This window comes from Orbicella franksi, chromosome 11 (genome assembly GCF_964199315.1).
Source record: "Orbicella franksi chromosome 11, jaOrbFran1.1, whole genome shotgun sequence".
In the NCBI taxonomy this organism is placed as follows: Eukaryota; Metazoa; Cnidaria; class Anthozoa; order Scleractinia; family Merulinidae; genus Orbicella; species Orbicella franksi.
The window spans coordinates 3,777,501-3,796,357 of NC_138155.1; the positions used below are offsets into that span (position 1 = coordinate 3,777,501).

At 40.1% G+C, this 18,857-nt stretch overlaps 2 protein-coding genes across 3 annotated transcripts in view; one reads left to right on the forward strand and one right to left on the reverse strand.

Annotated features, from left to right (window-relative positions):
- The window catches only part of LOC145502638 (uncharacterized), a 14,026-nt gene extending 2,843 nt beyond the window's left edge, over nt 1-11,183 (reverse strand). The window contains exons 1-8 of one of the 2 annotated variants that reach the window (XM_081481977.1): nt 9,808-11,183; nt 9,091-9,142; nt 7,826-7,947; nt 6,674-6,835; nt 6,492-6,569; nt 5,901-5,968; nt 5,341-5,448; nt 335-3,328 (exon numbers count right to left, since the gene is read on the reverse strand). In XM_081481977.1, coding sequence (XP_081338103.1) covers nt 338-3,328; nt 5,341-5,448; nt 5,901-5,968; nt 6,492-6,569; nt 6,674-6,835; nt 7,826-7,901 — 3,483 coding nt within the window. In that variant the 5' untranslated portion in view covers nt 7,902-7,947; nt 9,091-9,142; nt 9,808-11,183 and the 3' untranslated portion in view covers nt 335-337. The remainder of the gene's footprint in view (nt 1-334; nt 3,329-5,340; nt 5,449-5,900; nt 5,969-6,491; nt 6,570-6,673; nt 6,836-7,825; nt 7,948-9,090; nt 9,143-9,807) is intronic. The other variant, XM_081481976.1, reaches the window with a different exon arrangement.
- A 1,741-nt stretch (nt 11,184-12,924) lies between these two features.
- On the forward strand, nt 12,925-15,598 carry LOC145502250 (actin, cytoplasmic). Its single transcript, XM_081481501.1, has 3 exons — nt 12,925-13,266; nt 13,338-13,448; nt 14,618-15,598. Exons 1-3 carry the CDS (start codon nt 13,012-13,014, stop codon nt 15,380-15,382), a joined length of 1,131 nt encoding a protein of 376 aa, XP_081337627.1. The 5' UTR covers nt 12,925-13,011; the 3' UTR covers nt 15,383-15,598.
- The last annotated feature ends 3,259 nt before the right edge of the window (nt 15,599-18,857 follow it).

Below are 18,857 nucleotides of genomic sequence, written 5' to 3' on the forward strand. Positions count from 1 at the left end.
AAATTCCAGGCGTTTGGATAGCCGATGAAACATGCCTCGAGTGTTTGATATATCTTCTCAATCGAAACAAAAGCTAAGGAGTAAACGGAGAAGTAAAATCGTCAAAATCTATGCTAATTAAGACCGGGTATCCAAACCCCCTTCACGGTTGGGATTTTGTTTGTTTTTATTTTATGAATTATTAATGAGTTTGAGAAGTAAAATCGTCAAAACTGTGTTGCGCAAAGTTTGTTAAATAAAAAAACTTAGTAAATATTCATTATTGCGCGAAAAGTACGTAAACATGGATATTTACTAAGTTTCTTTATCTAACCCAAAGCACAGTTGTACTTACAATTCAAGATAACCGATTGGTTGCTCCAAATTCCAATGTGACGTCATCACCGATAAGTACGAACGGGGCCCAGTACTTCACTCCACTGAACTCTTCAGATTCTCTCATAGACTTCATGGCTCGGTTCATAGCTTCACTGGCACTTTTCCCTTCGACCAAGTGTTGGTAGAAGCTCTTCATGAACTCCAGAGTGGCTGCGTCATCAATCGCCCATAATGACACCAGAACAGAACGAGCACCGGCTCCCAAAAACGCGCGTGCGATACCAACCACACCCTCAGCTTTAATCTCTCCACGGCCACTATGACAGCAACTCAGTACAACCAGTCTTGCTTGCAGCCTAGCATTCAGAACATCTTCCATTGTCAAAAGATAGTCTTTCTCCTTTGGACGCCCGGTTGCCCGTGTAGGACTTGGTGCCAAGGCTATTTCGCCGGTCTCTATGCGACCATGAGCTGCAATGTGTACTAAGGCCACCGAGGAGATTCGTTGTAACACTGCATCCTTCGTCGCCTCGGTTCCAGTGAGAGGCTCGATGTCGAGTATTCGTCCGATCATCTCTACTTCCTTTTTGGCGAACGGTAACTGGCGAAGCTTTCTTCTCTGATATTTAACTTCTTGCACCCACGGATCTCCGACAAGCAGAGCCCCAGTCTTGCAGTGGTAATCAACTGGACAATCTGTGATCAGTTTCAAACTAAGCAGGGATGGAATCATTCGGATTCTGAAAGATTCACACAAGTACTTGGAATTAGTATCCATGAATGCCGCGTACGGAACCAAACACAGTGGACCTTCCGGAACAAGTGTAAGTTCGTTACCACGAATTAAGTCCGCAATAGGACTAATGATCAGATCGTAAAATTTCTTTAAGGACGTTTGGTTAAGATGCAACGATGGGGATCCTGCTTGTTCATCTGATGTGTCATTTGTGGGGGTTTCGTCTCTCAACTCTAGTGAGCGATCTTCGCACTTCACATCAGCCCGCACATCAATTTCTTTCCGAGTCTCTTGTGCCAAGGACTGCAAAAATGTCGTCACATTATCCACCGAAGATTTCTCAACGATCTCCTTCCTTCTCAACTTGACATCGTTTCCTTCCTGGCTCACCCAGAAGACGATTTCTTGTTTGCCAAGTGCTATGAAAATTGTATTTGGTGGCATACATCTCGACGTGGAGCTGATCTCTTCTTCCATTGTATCTGATTCAACGTACGGTGGCTGGATGCTGTACTTTGCCTTCATCAGATCTTTCAAGGCTTGTGCTCGTCCTTGCTCAGCAGCGGCGAGGCTGTCGATAACCTTGCCTTGTTTTAACAATGTACACCATAAACTTGCGTACACAGTTTCGCTAAACTGACGGAAACTAATTTTCCAGTCATCTTTTAGCTGAAGATCAGCCCTAATGTCATTTAATTTTTTCACACTTGACTGATAGTAATCAACTGCCTGGGATAAAATGCCCTGCGCTTCAAAGGCAGATCCAAGGCCATAAAGCATTTCTGCCTCACCCTGTCTGTCTTCAACATTTTTGGCAATTTCAAGACCTAATTCGTGATAGTAGATGGCGTTTTCGAAATTTCCGAGACAGCAGTGAGCTTGGCCAATACTGCCATACCCATTTGCTTCCGAAGTCCTGTCTCCTACATCTTTGGCAATTTTGAGTTGGAGTTCATAATACTCTATGGCTTTTTCGAAATCCCCGAGTTTGTGGTAAACGATGCCAAGATTGCCATAAGAACTTGCTTCTCCAGGCTTTGCTTCTATTTGTTTGGCAATTTTTAGACTCAGTTCAAGGGAATCTATGGCGTTTTCGAAATCCGAGAGCATGTGATACGAGTTGCCAAGGTTACCATATGCTCTTACTTCTCCACTCAAGTTTCCTAGTTCTCTGGAAATGTTAAGATGGAGTTTCAAATAGTCTATTGCTGTTTTAAAATCTCCCAGAACATGATAAACCAGGCCAAGATTTCCATAGCAATTTCCCTCTCCAAGTTTGTCTTCCAATTCTTTTGAAATTTGAAGGTGGCGTTCATAGTAGTCTACGGCCTTTATAAAATATCCTTGAGTGAAATAAATGTTGCCAAGACTGCTGTAGGCGTTTCCTTCTCCTGTCTTGTCCCCTTCCTCTTTTGCAATTTTCAGTTGCTTCTCGAAAACGTCTTTGGCTTTTCTGCAATCTCCGAGACTGCTATAAACATGTCCCAGATTACCATAGGCGTTCCCCTCTCCTATTCTGTCCCCTACTTCTTTTGTAATTTTCAGATGCTGTTCGCATGCGTCCTTGGCTTTTGTGAAATCTCCGAGATTGCTGTAAGCGATGCCAAGATTGCCATAGATGTTTTCTTCTCCTATCCTGTCTCCCAGTTCTTTCGCAATTTTTAAGCCGAGTTCGTTGAGGTTTATGGCCTTTCTAAAATCTCCGAGAATGTTGTAACTTTGGCCAAGATTGCGGCACGCACGTTCTTCTTCAGCTCTATTTCCCACTTCCTTGGCAATTGTCAGTTGGAGTTCAAGATAAACTACGGCCGTTTCAAAATCTTTGAGACCGCAATAAGCGACCCCAATATCACCACACGCGTGTCCTTCTCTGGCTCTGTCCCCCAGTTCTTTGGAAATTTCAAGATGGAGCTCATTGTATTTTATGGCTGTTTTAAAATCCCCAAGTTTGTAAAGGGCACTGCCAAGATTCCCACAGGCATTACCTTCTCGAATCCTGTCTCCCAATTCATTAGCAATAATTACATGACGCTGAAAGCAGGGAATGGCTTTTTCAAAATGCCCGAGACGGTAATAAGCCATGCCAAGGTTGCTATATGCCTGTGCTTCTCCAAATCTGTTGCCTGATTCTTGAGCCAATTTTGCGAGCTTTTGAAGGTAGTCTATAGGGTTATTTGTTGTTCCTGGGACTTCATGACCAATGCTTACATTACAGCACTCTTGCTCTTCTGCAGCCCTATCCCGTAGTTGATTTGCTGCTGTTTTTGTTACTCTCTATTGGAGTAGAGCAGATTTTTTTTATCAATATATATTTTATTTTTGGAATTAATTCCCACACACTTAGAGTACCTACAGTTCGGTTGCTTACCATTGTTACAATACTCAATGCAACATGGCTACTTTTTTCCATCTCTCCCTCTCTGTTTTTCTACGTCTACATAATATTATTTACCGCAGTTTGGCTCATATTATCATTCGATACATTTTTTCTTCCTTTTCATTGGCCGAGAGCACACCACGTGGCTTGCAAATAACTGCCTACAAATAATGGGGCGCTTTCCATTCGACCAAAAATTCCGAAATTTTCGAAACGGGGACAAATGGTACGGAAATTTCCAAGGAAAAGTTGCAGAAAATCCGGAAAATTGTTGAATTTCCGAAAAGCGAACCATTCAACCGAAAATTCTGGAAATTCCAGGATGAAAATCAAATGGAACGGAAATTTCCAGGAAAATATGTTGGAAAATTTGGGTACACCTCACGAGGTTGTCCTCTTTTTCGGAATTTATGCAAATTCGCAATTTTCTATTTAGCGCTAGTTCTTTTGGCCGCGATGACAGCGAGTTGGACATCTCACGCAAGGGTGACGGCGACGCGTATTCGAAAATTGAAATACTTAACAGTCTTTCCACTTATATGTCGATAAATACTAGCTACAGCTAAATTCGTGAAGAAAGCGTCTCATAAAAATAATGCCCCTGTGATGAACGCGTTTGTTTTGCACAGGTTGGCTAAGAAATGTACAAAGATTTATAACGCGTACAGAACCATTGTACGACTCATTAAACCCTTTGTTTTGCGACTTTTTCGCTGCCGTTGTGGTTTGTATAAGGTTCCTGCTGTTGTGGTCTATAAAAAGTCACGATGTCGACATATCAGTCTTCTGTTTGCTTCTATATTTGCGATTTAAACCTCGAAGTCATTGAAAAATTCCAAGGGAACAAAACCGTGCGGCTTGTCGTTTTCCACACTGGAAACGTCTGTACCATTCACCCATGGAAATTTCCGGAAATCTACACCGGAATTTTTGGTCGAATGGAAAGCGCCCATGGTCTGCTCATACTTAGTGCAAAGAATTATTCTGCTAGTTGGTAATTACAACCACGCTCTCGTGTGAAAAATCGCGGATCGCTTCCCTGAGCCGTCAAAGAGTGATACAGATATGAAAACAAACTCGGTGATCGAATGAAAAAAATCATTATTGAACTCGATTATCACAAAATATCGTGATTTGTCAGTGTCTCGGAGATTACAATTGATCTGCTTGCCACTGACAAATCATGTTATTTTGCTCAACCTCGTTCAATAACTGTTAATTTTCCGGTGAGTTGTTAGACATTAGATTCGCCTTTTCCCCCATATATTTACTGTAATTTTTGCCGTGTTTGTAAGACGGCGTCAGAAACCGTGGAAATGTCTTTTAAGAGGAGATATGAAATATTCATTTTCAGGTTCTAGTGAAGTTTCCTCTGACTTTTTACTGATGCATCAATGACATTACTTGTTGACAGTTTTGTTTCCTCAGTTCCGTATAGATAGGAAGGCTAGCATGATTCTGCTTTTAGATAAGAATAATATTAATATTCAAATCTCTCTACCACGATCATGATCATCCTAAGGACAGAATGAAGCCACTGTTGTAAATAACTTGGTGCATTTGCTAAATAGAGTTACAAATGCGCGCTCCATGCTTAGTAAATTGTCATAAAGAAAAGCAAAACCAAAGTAATCACTCTAGCCAATCATAAAGAACACAGACAATCCAGTGAGCCAATCAGAACTCGAATTACTGGAAAACTTGCGCGAGCGAGTCGCGATTAGTTCTGTTTTAATTGGATGAAAACGTCAATCATGTAGTACAGTAATACAAAACTATTACTTTTCGACGCTAAAGTGAAAACAGCTCTAACATTTGGGTGCGTTAAGTGACGTAGAGGGTATGTACCAGCTTGGTAGAGAAATGTTGATATATTTTTTCAGCTGTTGGTTCTCTTAACAGGACTTACTTGGCCTTGTAAAGACTGACATTCAGCTCTGCTGTTCATCTTAACTCCGTTTGTTTTTTCAAGAGCTTTTTCCCTTAAATCCACCAACTTCCGGTTATTCTTGTTTATCTTCGAACAGTTGAGATAAGTAACATAATGTGATATGTACCAAAGAGCACAAAATCTAAAAACATCGTTAATTAACGAATAACCATCTTGAGCTTCCTGCAATTTTGAAATTGGTCTACATTCTTTAAAACCTATTGCGAACAATTCACATAGCCTGAAAACGTTTTCATCATATATTGTAAGTTTACTTTTAATTGCAATTTTAGCTTTTTAGCCTTTTTAGCCTTTTAGCTTTTTAGCCTTTTTATTCCGTTTTTAATCTTGTCATGCGCATTTGAAAATTTTATGAAATTTGCGCATTATAAATATTATTATTATTATTATTATTATTATTATTATTATATTCTTAGCTAACTTGGCTTAAAAAACTGGCTTTTTTCATGGCATGAGTTGACGAGCACGCATGCAGCTTGAATCATCTAAGTTGACATAGATTTAGCGTCAAAGGATACTGCTAGTCCCTTATCACACCAGCTAATGGCTTCCTTATACCGATTTAGCTCTACGCATGCACTTGCTCCTGAAAAGAAAACACGCAGTGTTTGACAGGCAATATATGTTAAAAGTAATAATAAATAAATTGAAGAAGGCTACAATTAAAGAAATTTACCGGATAAAATCAATCAAAGAAATTTACCGGATAAAATCAATCAATCAATCAGTCAGTCAGTCAGTCAGTCAATCAATCAACCAACCAATTAACCAATCAATTAATCAATCAATCAGTCAATCAATCAATCAATCAATCAATCAGTCGGTCAGTCAGTCAGTCAGTACGTCCGTTAATCAATCAATCAGTCAATCAACCAACCAACCAATTAATCAATCAAGCAAGCAATCAAAAAATCAATTAATAAATGGACCAGATCTTTTAAATACTTCCAAAGTAAATTTTAGAATTAAAAAATGTTGTGCAACAAAATTGAAACAAAACTTTCCTGGACTAGAAATTTTTTGAAACGACCCCGGGATTTGCAAGATATTTTTTAAAAAGGTTTGGTTAGGAGCAATTAGACACCTTTTGACTTCCCAACAAACCTCACCTCTCTCTATGGGTTTGATGTAGGAAGGTTGCAACTCATTGGCAGCTTTTACGTCATTCAGTGTGTCGTGAAAATTTCCTGTAGACCGTATGAAATGTACTTTTAATAGAGACGAAAGCAGATTCATGAAAAACGCACATATAAACCTTGATGGTAAAATCAACTGAAATTTTGTATCTTACCCAAATAGAAATGGGCTGTTGCTCTGTTACTGTACAGCTTTGCGATCAGTTCCTTATCCTTGCAGTTCACTTTAATTCCCTCCGTGTAGAAGTGTAAGGCGTTATTGAATTCCTTCTTTTTGAATTCATCATTGCCGTCATCATTGTACACCTCTGCTATCGCTGAAACAAGAAATGGCAACTTTGCTTTGAGAGTTTTGTAAAATATTTTATAAATACTTTTTTAAGGGGGGTCCTTCTTAACTACTAATTCGTCTTGAATTTGTTGCTATGGAAGGTTTCTAACCGTCATATTTTGAAAACCAGACCTTCTCATGATAAGCTTTTTGCACAGGTTTGTTCCATTGAAGACTCCTGCAAAAGTTTCAAACCACGACCATATTTGGCCAGTCATGTGACCAGAATATAAAACCCCTAAAATTAAAAGCCATCTATATCCGAAAATTTAAATCAGTGTCAATAGATTAAGAACGTCCAGGTGCTTAATGCTACGTATGGGTTTTATGAAGCTTGCATTATCATAAAAGTTATGAGGTAATTAATAAACACCCGTATTAACAGACGTTCTACAGTAGCTTTCCTCCTTTACCTGTAAACAGTAATTCTATACGTGGGGTTACAAAGAAGGCTAAGTTATTTCTGATTCATAAGAAAAATCGGAACTCTTCCTCTTTCCTTCCAAGTTTTAGGGATTTAAAATTCTAAACGCCCAGTTTGGGACTGGCACTACTTACGCACGCGAAATCATATTTTCAGTTTTCAAAGCAAATGTTCCCTCATATAAAATTCACCATTTAGCACTGCAAAACGGCCCAAAATAGCTCTGCTTTAAACAGCGTCTTCAGCAATCCCTTAGCAACTGCTCTATAAAATCTGTAGTCACGAAGGACCCCCCGTAAGGTTGACTACCTTCTGCCTTCTCTTAAAGCCTCTGTTTCGCCTGCTTTGAAATATGATAGGGTTCCTGATCTCAGAGTACTTAGACGTTTGCTAAAGATTACACCCTTAAATATAAAAGAAGAAATTGACAGTAGCTTGTCCCAGATAGAAGTAAAATCTAGTTTATGCTCTGCAAATTATATGAGTACAGTAAAGGGCATTAGTAGTAGTTTGATATTTTAGATTTTGCGATGTATTTTTTTTTTCACCCACCTCTTAAAGTGTCGTCCTCAAAATCCAATGTTCCTTCCACAGGCGGTGTCGTGCCATTGGTTTCTCTCCTTGCCATGAATGATGGGGGTCTGGTTAGGTTTCCAAGCTTGTGCTGCTTAAAACTACGGAAGAAATTAAGAACAAATGTTTTCAGCTGGGTTGAACTTGGTCAGTTGCAGACTTAAACTGTACAACTCGGTTCTGTGATCTAATGGGATAAATCAACAAAAAGTATCACTAGCTATTTTGACCACAATTCTGAAAAACTAAAAAGACACTCTTTAACACCAAAAGGACATCCAACAGAAGCGAAGAATTGTTGTAGAAAAATGTTAAAATTTATAAAAGCCCGTGTACAGTTCAAGTGCCCCATTTATCATCAGCAAGAGCAAATTTCATTTTGCCCGTTTTGATCCTGGACCAATATCATAATAAAAGGATTGAACTGATCGATAACAAGCTGTGCGCTTTTTAATATTTTGAACTTGACAGTATTTTTCTGCAGACAGACTGGTGGCCAATCTGACAGAAGGGTTCTTGCCCAGAGTGGGTACTTCGGTCCCCTTGTTGTACCATGATCCGAGTGATTTTAGTAAGTAAACGTAACTCAATCTGTTTTTAGATTTTAAGAATCCAATCTTGGATTATGCCCAAAAAACGAAGTTTAAGTAAACACAGCGTAGATGATCACGATTTTACAGCTTATAGCAACGGAGTAAGGCTTTTTTTTTCCACCCCTAGAACGAAAACCACCCTGCTCACAAAAAGTCTCAAGATGCCTTTAACGCTGTAAAATCGTAAGAAACGACAAGAAAACAACTTAGGTGAGTTTAAAGGAAAATTTTAATGTTCATTTCGTACACTTAACAGCGACAGAAGTATGTTCCATATAGTGTCTTTATAGAACGAAGGTCATGTCTAATTATTAACTACGCTCCGTATAATTAATTAGGGTTGACCTCTTACACTATATGTCGATATTATGACGCTCACATACTGAGATTGTGCTACCTGTGACAAAATCAGTTTTCTCGTTCTTGGAATAGGCGCATCGTTTTAGGGATGAGATTTATTTTGTGGGAAAACTTTATCATAACACCAGTGGAAGGAGTCATCTTCGGGAATGAAATGTTGGCGGCCAACCAGCTTGTGCTGAGAGGTACTGAGAACCTCTTGACTCTCAGAGCCAGTATGACTCAGTATCGCGAGACCAACTGCTAAAAGCTAGCCGAGAACTTAGACAAAACAAACTACAAAAGGCTGACCTTGACTGTTGTTGATCGGCCCTAGATGATCACGAGACTGCCACAAGACAAACTAAAGTTAGCAGAAAAAAATAAGTTATACTACATGTAACTTCCTGTTTGTACTGTTGTTAAAGCCACAGAAATTTGCGCGTCGCTCGATTTTATAATACTCTCTTTCTTCCTATAACCTTCCAGGAGCCAATCAATCTAAGTAAGCTCTTGCAATATCCTAAGACGCGCCAATCAACGTTTCCCCAAATTTCCATGCATCAAATTGACGCGACTGGTGCCAATGGGTTTCAGTTTCGCTTTGTGCTTATCACTAGGATTCTGGCGTTCCTAACCTTTAATCTTTCTCAAGTCTGCATGCAGAATAGATACATTAACGAGAACATAAGCGAGCTCAGTTCAGCACATATCGAAGCAAAGTGGGTCGATGTTATCCCAATAAATCGTCCAGTGGTTATTCCGAGGGAGAAAATACTGATAGAGAAAAATTTTGCTCAGGTTCAGAGCTACAAAGATTTTTAGCCACAGTATATGAAATATTGGGATGCTTTAATAGAATTTGCGGCCTAGTAGACTAAAATTACAGACTTGTAAGAATGTTTACTATAGCAAAGTTTATAAATCTTAATAGTATTTATGTCACAAGCCCGTTTTGTGGTCTTTTGCAACTGTCGCCAGATTAGAACAAGATGGATTTATATAACATAACTGCGTCTATGGCTATACCTTAAGCATCAGACGATTTCAGCCTGATGTGTCCTTTACATCATGACCAGCCTCTAATAGCTAACCAGTTGAATTGAATCAGGAGAAAACTTCACATGCCGTGTGATAGCGAGACGATCTAGACGGAACAGAGCGGATATGCAAATTAATTTATTGGAACTAAAGAAAGTGTTTACATCCTGTAGTGAACTGGGGTTCAACGCAAGGGATTGGTTGGAGACATGAAGACACTAATGACACCCGTGACGTCATAGGACTCGTTCCCAGTCCCTGCCACCCAATGTGACTATGGGTCGGGCATTTGCAGTCTTTCCGAAGCTCCAACGTGGGGTCTTGTTCAAGGATGCTAGCCGCACCGGGGACATTTGCAACATTTCTTCAAAAGATGACAAATGCCCCACAAGTGTCCGGGGGTAGGGGTCGGATAACTGGACCAGGAGTCTCATTAGTAAACGATTGAGTCTGATCTGGTAATCTTGTGTCCGCCAGAGCCCCGCTGGCTAAGAGGAGCAGGGCGCTCAGGCGTCCTATACCCTGCATTTTTTTTATTTTCAGACCTCGAAATGTGTCTTCGCATCGAAATTTCTCGTATTTCGCCGGGAAATAAAGGTTTCGGGTTACATCTTTAGGCGAATTTACGGTGCGAAAAACAAAATGATCCCCCACGAAAACAATACACCAGCTTTCCATTAGTGGCGTTAAAATGCTGCTGCTTACCGCTGCTGTTTACACGAGCGATGAAATTCCCGCCATTTTCTCAAACTTCTGTCTGGCCGACCCGCGAAGCCAAAACTTGCGCATGCTTATTACGTTTTTCCGTTCTGACTGCGTGCTCGCGTTGTCATTATTTAGTTTTGTATGTTAACGGCATGACAACTTAACAAATTGACGTCACTTTTTTATACGTCTGTCCTCTTATTGATGATAAGTGCGTCATAACATTGTCAAAGTGGCTGTGGAAGCACGAGCCGCCGGCAAGTGGTTCCGCAGTAAACTTTGATAATGTTATGACGAAATTTATCATCAATAAGAGGATAGACACATAAAAAACTGACGTCAATTTTTTTTTTACAATACCCAAAACTGGTCAAATGCCGGGAATGAATGAGGGGAAAAGACGCTGTAAACATGCCGTAAACAAGGATAAGTGAATTGTATTCAAAATGACGCAACATTGTCAATAGCTTTTCCCGCTTTTTGATTGGCTACTTAAAAAAGTCCAAGTTAAACTTAAAGCTTGCATAAAGTAAAATTTTATCTGTCTGTATTATTATTGATGATAAAAATGAGCCAGTCAGCGCGCGAGAAATTAGACAGTTATTGTAAAAAGCAAGTTTGACTTCGTTTTTTTATTTACTTATTTATATGTTTTTATATATACATTTATTCATCCATCACTTGTTGGTAAATTAGTTCAGTATTTATGTGTTTAAATTCTTTGTTTCGTAAACTAATCGTTATTCTAGTGGCATGTTAACTCTAAAAGGAAATTTCACTCGCGATCCTGACTGTTCCAGAAAAAAACAATAACAATGAAAATTGCATTAAAAAACTTCTTGGTAAAATAATTTGAGATCATGATTTCCTTAAATGGACTTTTAAATACTCACTTTTGAAAACGTTATTATCTTGGGTGAAATATTTGGGGCTCGATAATTTACAGGGCAAGATCCCCCGACTCAAACATAACTTTAATAGTTGCATTTAATTTAGCTGAGAGAGGGTACAAGACGCCAATTTCGATGATTAAGATTCCAACTTGGCCGGCTCTTGCTCGGCACCGAGGCTTGGGAGTCACATCGAGGCTGCGGGATGAATGAATGTTCTGGTTTGCTTTTAGCCTGCGTAGCAAGCGTTCCCGTACGAGGCGAACGTGGGCCGCGCGAAGGAGTTTTTCCCATTCGGGCCGCGCGAAAAATGGGAAGAAGTAAGAAGGTGGAAGGAGGGGGTAGGGGAGGGGAGGGAGTTCCGTTCGCTCCCCCACCCCTCTCCTTCCCATTTTTCGCGCGGCCCACGTTCGCCTCGTGCAGGAACGCTCGCTACGCACGCTATTTTGCTTTCATCTCCCATAGAGCCTCGGGGTTAAGTTGGAAATTTTATATATCGAAACTGGCCTATTCCTTTGAGGCGTACAAAATATTTGAGACACCCTTTACGTCAGACGAATACGGAAAATTTCAAGGCATACGTGTTATTAGTACGCTCCAAGAATAATATAATATACGGCCATTTCCCGTATTTTTCTTGCGGTATTATATGTCTGTGATGGATTTAATGCGTTTAGAGTAATAATAAATACGACCAGTAACAAACGGTTTTATTCTCGGGAACGGAAATTCTTTTGCTCTGAATTCATGACCCAGAACCTCCTGACTTTGATCTGTCGCTAGATACATGATACTGTGCAAACCGACATTTAGTTTTTACAATCAACTCCTTATATGCAAAAATTATTACATAATACTAATTAATCACCTTTAACGCGTCAGTGGTTTCCAGACATTTCTTTAAATGTTCCTGCTGAGAATTTGGCACTACATCAAATCTTTTGTTGTCTGTCGATGTCTTCCTATTTTCTCATCACGTATCCGCTTAGCATTGTATTGTTAGTATCAGGAGAAGTCGCGTATGTATCAAAGAGCAGCTTTAAGCTTTGCTGAACGATACGAAAGCGCTCGCAAAAGATTTTAACCAGCAAGCTGTAGACTAAAGAACATTACGGAGAATAAACTGTTTTGTCTATAATGCGTAACATCCATCATGAATCCACAGGAATGCACGTGCGTAACGTTTGTGCGGAAACAGCTCGAAATATTCCATATAAGGTAATAAATTTCGTCTTGCTTCAGGCTACATTAAAAAGCCCAACACCTATAGAAACCCTTATATCTCACCAAGAAGTGTCAAAATTCTGCGCGTCATGGTCGGAAAGTAGTCAGTTTCATTGTTAAAAGCTACAAATTTACCGAGACTTGCGATGCAGATGCAAATATTTCGCTTTCCGCAAAACCTTCCTGTGTAAACATCACCCGGCCGGGGGTGTGAAAGGGCTTACAAATTTCAGCCAATCAGCTGCTTGCACGAATCGGCTTGCTTATATAAACAGTGTCACAGCCCAGCGTTGTCACTTAATTTGTTGGGCTCGCGGTCGCAGTCAGCTTGTAATTTTGAATTGCCTCGTATTCCAAACCCTAGAATCTCAACATGGCCGATGAAGATGTTGCTGCTTTGGTTGTCGACAATGGCTCCGGTATGTGCAAGGCCGGTTTTGCCGGAGACGACGCTCCTCGTGCAGTTTTTCCCTCCATCGTTGGTCGTCCAAGACATCAGGGCGTGATGGTCGGTATGGGTCAGAAAGACTCGTACGTCGGCGATGAAGCTCAGAGCAAGCGAGGTATTCTTACTCTGAAATACCCCATCGAACACGGCATCGTCACCAACTGGGATGACATGGAGAAGGTGAGTTTTAAACGCTTTCCGTGCAAAGTTTTGAGCAATTGATTTACTAAGAATACCGTTTTACATTTCAGATCTGGCATCACACCTTCTACAACGAGCTCCGTGTAGCTCCCGAGGAACACCCAGTTCTGTTAACCGAGGCTCCACTCAACCCCAAAGCTAACAGAGAAAAGATGACACAGGTAAAGTTCGTCCTTTCTGTAGACGTGACAAAACTTATTGCTACGGTTGTAGTCTTCTGAATATTTTTCTGTTTTCAATTTTCTCAGTTGGTGGCCGGTTTACCTTTCGATTTAGATATTTGTGAGTTAAATAAACGGGGCCTCGAATCGAACTTTGAGCTCGCATCTTACAAAAGCTGATTTAAACTTTCGCTCCAAACACACCCAGCACCCTTATGATAATAAGCTTCGTATTTCACGCTTGCTTGAACAAAATTTCAATAAGGGCTGCTTGTCTTGGAATACTCGAAAGAAGAATACTTGCATATCCGGCGGACCCAGTATCGAAAACACGATTTCCGGTAGGCGTTGCATAAGATGGGCGAGGCTGTGCTAGAATCTTAAAATGTTGCAACTCTACGCCGGTAGAAAAATTTAGCACTTGCGAAGTAACGAAAGCCTATCTGAAAATTAGTCATAAAGAGAAATCCGCCCACTATATTGCTCAAGTTTAGCGTACACAAGCCGATTCGTTTTGCAAGTCAAATATATTTTGTTATTTTTGAACCTGACTACCTGAACGGAGTTGTTCTTTTGCCTTATAAGGTAATGTTGCTCTGTGATTGGTCAGGTCAGGGATAAGGCATACTTAGCTCGGATTCGAACCGTACAATGAGCTAGTATTGTTTGTTTAAGTACAACACAGTTCAATAATTTAAATCGCGAGTTTCTTTATTGTTTTTGATCACAGTAGACTGCAAGGGCAAGTAATCGTAGCCGTGGTTTACAAAATGATGGCCAAATCTTGCTGCACAAATTTTTTCGTACAGACGTATTTAATAAATCCTAAAATATGAAGATTTCTCTTGTTGAATCCTGTCATTTCAAACCGCGTCTTCTCGTGTGTACCAGTAATTAATTCTATATAGTGAATGAAAACAGTACATGCTGTTTGACGGAGCTGAAAGTTTCTGTTCCTTTTTCAAGAAATAGCATAAGGGAAGCGAGAGAGAGGATTTAGCAAGCAATCGAAAACTGTATTCGTACTTGTGTTAAATATCCTTGCAGTCTCTTACCCCTCGTAAGCAAATTTAATGCAGACTGTCACGCAATCAAAGGGTGTAACGCATTGATATGGCGACTAGTTTTGATTCAATTTATTGACATGCTTCTTTTTTTTTTCCCACTAGATCATGTTTGAGACCTTCAATTCACCAGCCATGTATGTTGCCATCCAAGCCGTGCTGTCCCTGTACGCCTCTGGCCGTACAACTGGAATCGTCTTTGACAGTGGTGATGGTGTCAGTCACACTGTTCCCATCTATGAGGGTTATGCTCTTCCCCATGCCATCCTTCGTCTTGACTTGGCCGGCAGGGACTTGACTGACTACCTCATGAAGATTCTGACTGAGCGAGGCTACTCCTTCACCACCACAGCTGAACGTGAGATCGTGCGTGACATCAAAGAAAAACTCTGCTATGTTGCCCTCGACTTTGAACAAGAAATGCAGACTGCTGCCTCGAGCTCCAGCTTGGAGAAGAGCTACGAACTTCCTGATGGTCAGGTCATCACCATTGGCAATGAGCGCTTCAGATGCCCTGAGGCCATGTTCCAGCCCTCTTTCCTTGGAATGGAATCTGCAGGTATCCACGAGACCACATACAACTCCATCATGAAGTGTGACGTGGACATCCGTAAGGACCTGTATGCCAACACAGTGTTGTCTGGTGGCTCCACCATGTTCCCAGGAATCGCTGACAGAATGCAGAAAGAAATTGCTGCTCTGGCTCCACCCACAATGAAGATCAAGATCATTGCTCCTCCTGAGCGTAAATACTCTGTATGGATTGGAGGATCAATCTTGGCCTCGCTGTCCACCTTCCAACAGATGTGGATTTCCAAGCAAGAATACGACGAATCTGGCCCTTCCATTGTCCACCGCAAATGTTTCTAAGCGGCCAGAAATGCACTGATAATGTGAAGACATTTTCAGAATTACACACTGAACTGCCATTAAGGGCTACTCTGAAGACTTGAAAATCTTTTTTTTCAAGACAACGTTTGACTATTGTAATAAGAATCGTGATAGTTTTTATAAAAATGTTGAAGATGTTCAAAATAAATTTTGTCGACAATAAGTAACAATTAAACTGTTAATTTCTTTCATTAAGATGGGTGATTATTTCTTTTGAGAGTGAGAGGTGAGAGTAAAACAAAAAGCTAAACGGAACAAAACGGAGAGGTACACAAATAGATCGATATCTTCTCCCTACTCAAAATCTGCCTCGTGACAGGAACTTAGGCCAGAAGTTCTTAATTCTTGTACTTGGTCTCCTGTTCTACAACCTCTATCGTGAGAAGATCAGGAGAGAGTTAAAATCGAATGACAGAGGTTGAAATATGGTGAGCGAATGAACCTCGTAGCCGCCTGGTAGTCGTTGGTACGAGCGAAGGGTTGCCGCGCGAAACAACTGGGGCGATAGAAATCAAAAATCGACGGACAGGGGTGGTGGGGGAGGTGGTAGGAACGCTTGCTTCACAGACAACTAGGGAATGGGAAGGATGATAAATAAACCGAAACCTTCTCTTCCCTGTTAATTAATCACTGCGCAGTCCGACCCGTGGTATATTTTTTTTTATCACAGAGCAGCAGTGGTCCAACCAGCTACAGTTCTGAAAGAAGATCTTTCTTTTATTGTTTCCTTGTTTGGTTAATTTTGGTCAAAGCTAGTGCTCTAAATTTTTGCGGTCAGTGAATAGATAAGGAAATTAGACACAGTGGCATTCGTTGTCAGACCCAACTTTTCTAACCCTAGTTCTGGACCATTTCAGCAAAGAACCCCGTGAGAAAAAGGTAAAATTTGGCTACTAATGAATCCTTCCACACTGATCAGAGCCAAGTCTGCAACTCTCACACATCAATTAAATGTACTGAAATGTGTATAGAATTCTTGCGATGAAGTTCAACGGCTTATCTACGTCTCTTATTGTGAAATTTTCTACCCAGATATTTAGATTTGTTGGTTCACTGTTGTAGACTGTGACGTAAAGCAGCACAAGGAGCTGGTCACGCATACCACCTCTGTGACCAGGTTGCGTGACAATCTAATACCCAGGCTGTATCTAATATTCAGGCTGTTTTCGTGGTGAAGGAACTTCGAAGATGTGCATGAATGGTAAGCGATTTTACGATTTATGTGAACGTCAGGAAACACCTTGTCGATTTCCTGTAAAAGCCTTTTCATTGTTCTGTTGTTAGAGCTGTATTGCATGTTAGGAACGCCATTTTAATGGTACCAGAAATTGTTTCATTAACCTAAAGTCAAGTTAACTCGACATTGTCTGGGAGGATAAACTAACATCAAATATCTAGACACTAGATGGGCAAGTGGGGTCTTAGTTATAAGACTTGCTTGTGACTGCATTCCCACATCCCACCCCTCCTTATCAATAATTTTGAATTTGCAGAGCTGCATGGATCGAGATCTCACTGATGTTGTGCCTAGAGGCTAAAATTATTTGAATGTTTGAAATCAAAATGTTGCATCCAGGAGGCAAGAAAAGCTTGAAAACCATCGAAATCCATTTTTCTTGTTTAATGGCTTAGTGCCATTTATCCCTAGAAATATCAGTTCAAAATATTTTTTCCCCTTGTTATGAGTGATAGGTATTGGAGACATGCAAGTTATGAGACCATTCAGTGTCCTCAAAGGCGGTGGCTTTAAGGTTGGGATGAAAGCTGTGTTGATTTATTGCGATCGACGAAGAGGAGAACACAGTCCAGTGTCTTAATGCAGACTATTGAGGTTTTATGGGAAAACCGGTCTAGGATGCAAAATTGGCCTCCCCACAGCAGGGGCAGACGTATATTTTGCAGGTCACAGGTTGCAGGTTGCAGGTTGAAATTTAATTATAACTGGAAAACCACTGGCACTAAAAATAATTAATAACCTATACACTCGTCAGGGGTTCTTACATAAAGTAGTTTGCCTCTTTCACATAGTGAAAACACGATCGATCCGCTATAAGTACTTATCGATCAACATGCTGAGACCAGTGAGATCTCTTCAAAGCCATCTGGATGGCCGCTCCACAGATGTTTCCATCGATTCCAGATTTGGCTCAGGTCTTCCCTCATCAACAGAAGATTGCCATCACAAATGAAGCAAATAAATAAAGAAATGAAATAATATAAGATTTTAACCGATTACAAGCTTAAAATCATGGGAATGTACTCTCCTCCCATCGCTTCGGCCAGTTTAGCACTTAGGGGGAAGCCACCTTTCTGAGCAATTGTAAACAGCGTCATGTAACAGTCACAGTAAGTCTACCACCTGTACGTTTCTTTTAAGTGCCAGCGGTTTTCCAGTCATAATTAAATTTCAACCTGCAACCTGCAAAATATACCTGCCGCAGCAGGGGCAAAAACAAATGACATCATCGCAAAGCACGTGCACACGAGTCTGTTTTTGTTTCTTGATCATTCGATTGTTTGTAGACCTTTGTAACTATGATTCTGGGCTGGGCAAATCAACACAAACATGGCCTGTTTCACTGGGATGCGAGATGGCTTGCTTTTGGTTACATGACTAGACTAAGTAGAAGTATTTATTACCGCTACGTTTACGAACACGACTTTGAATTGCCTTGGCTTTGGAATGTTACCCATGGAAAACAGCTATATTTCAATTGGCTGTATTTGATTCCATTTATTGATTAGTTTCAATGTGGTGACAAACAGTTCAGTTTGTATTCAGTTGATTATTGTTTGGAATTGATGGAAAAGTATTCTGAGATCTATGAGAGAATAATCCTGAACCAAGGAACGACAGTGACAATGCTGTCTATTTTATTTATCAGCAGAAATATTCGAAGTCGCACAGAGTTTGTTTCCCACGTTTGTTTACAATTAAGAGAGCATGTGATTGCAAATGTTAACTGATATTTGTGCTTCCAGCAGCTTAGAATAACGTATGTAAAAAATATACTTTTACCAATTTGTTTTTATGCTTACAAATTACCAGTAAAATTATGTAAAAAATAGTTAGCGTGAAATTTGAAAGCAAATTTATGCAAATGTTTTAGTTCTATTAAATGTGTGAGTCTATATACTTGTGAGTCTATGGAAACTCAGGTGCTGTTACAGAACGTACATGTATTAACAAATTGTAGTTTATAGAGGGGATCTCTACTTGCTAACCAGAAAACCACAGGAAAATACTGGCATGGACTTTACCATTTTGTTATATCTGTCTGTAAAACTTCGGTTGTTGATAAAAAATAAAAAAAAAGAACTGTAGTGACTAATTTAACAATAGACAGGAATTGAAATTCAGCTAATAAAATCATTAAAGGTATAATAACTGAAGGCATTGAATGCATTTCTAAAATCTTTAATTACTACTAGTTAAATTTTATCATTAATTTTT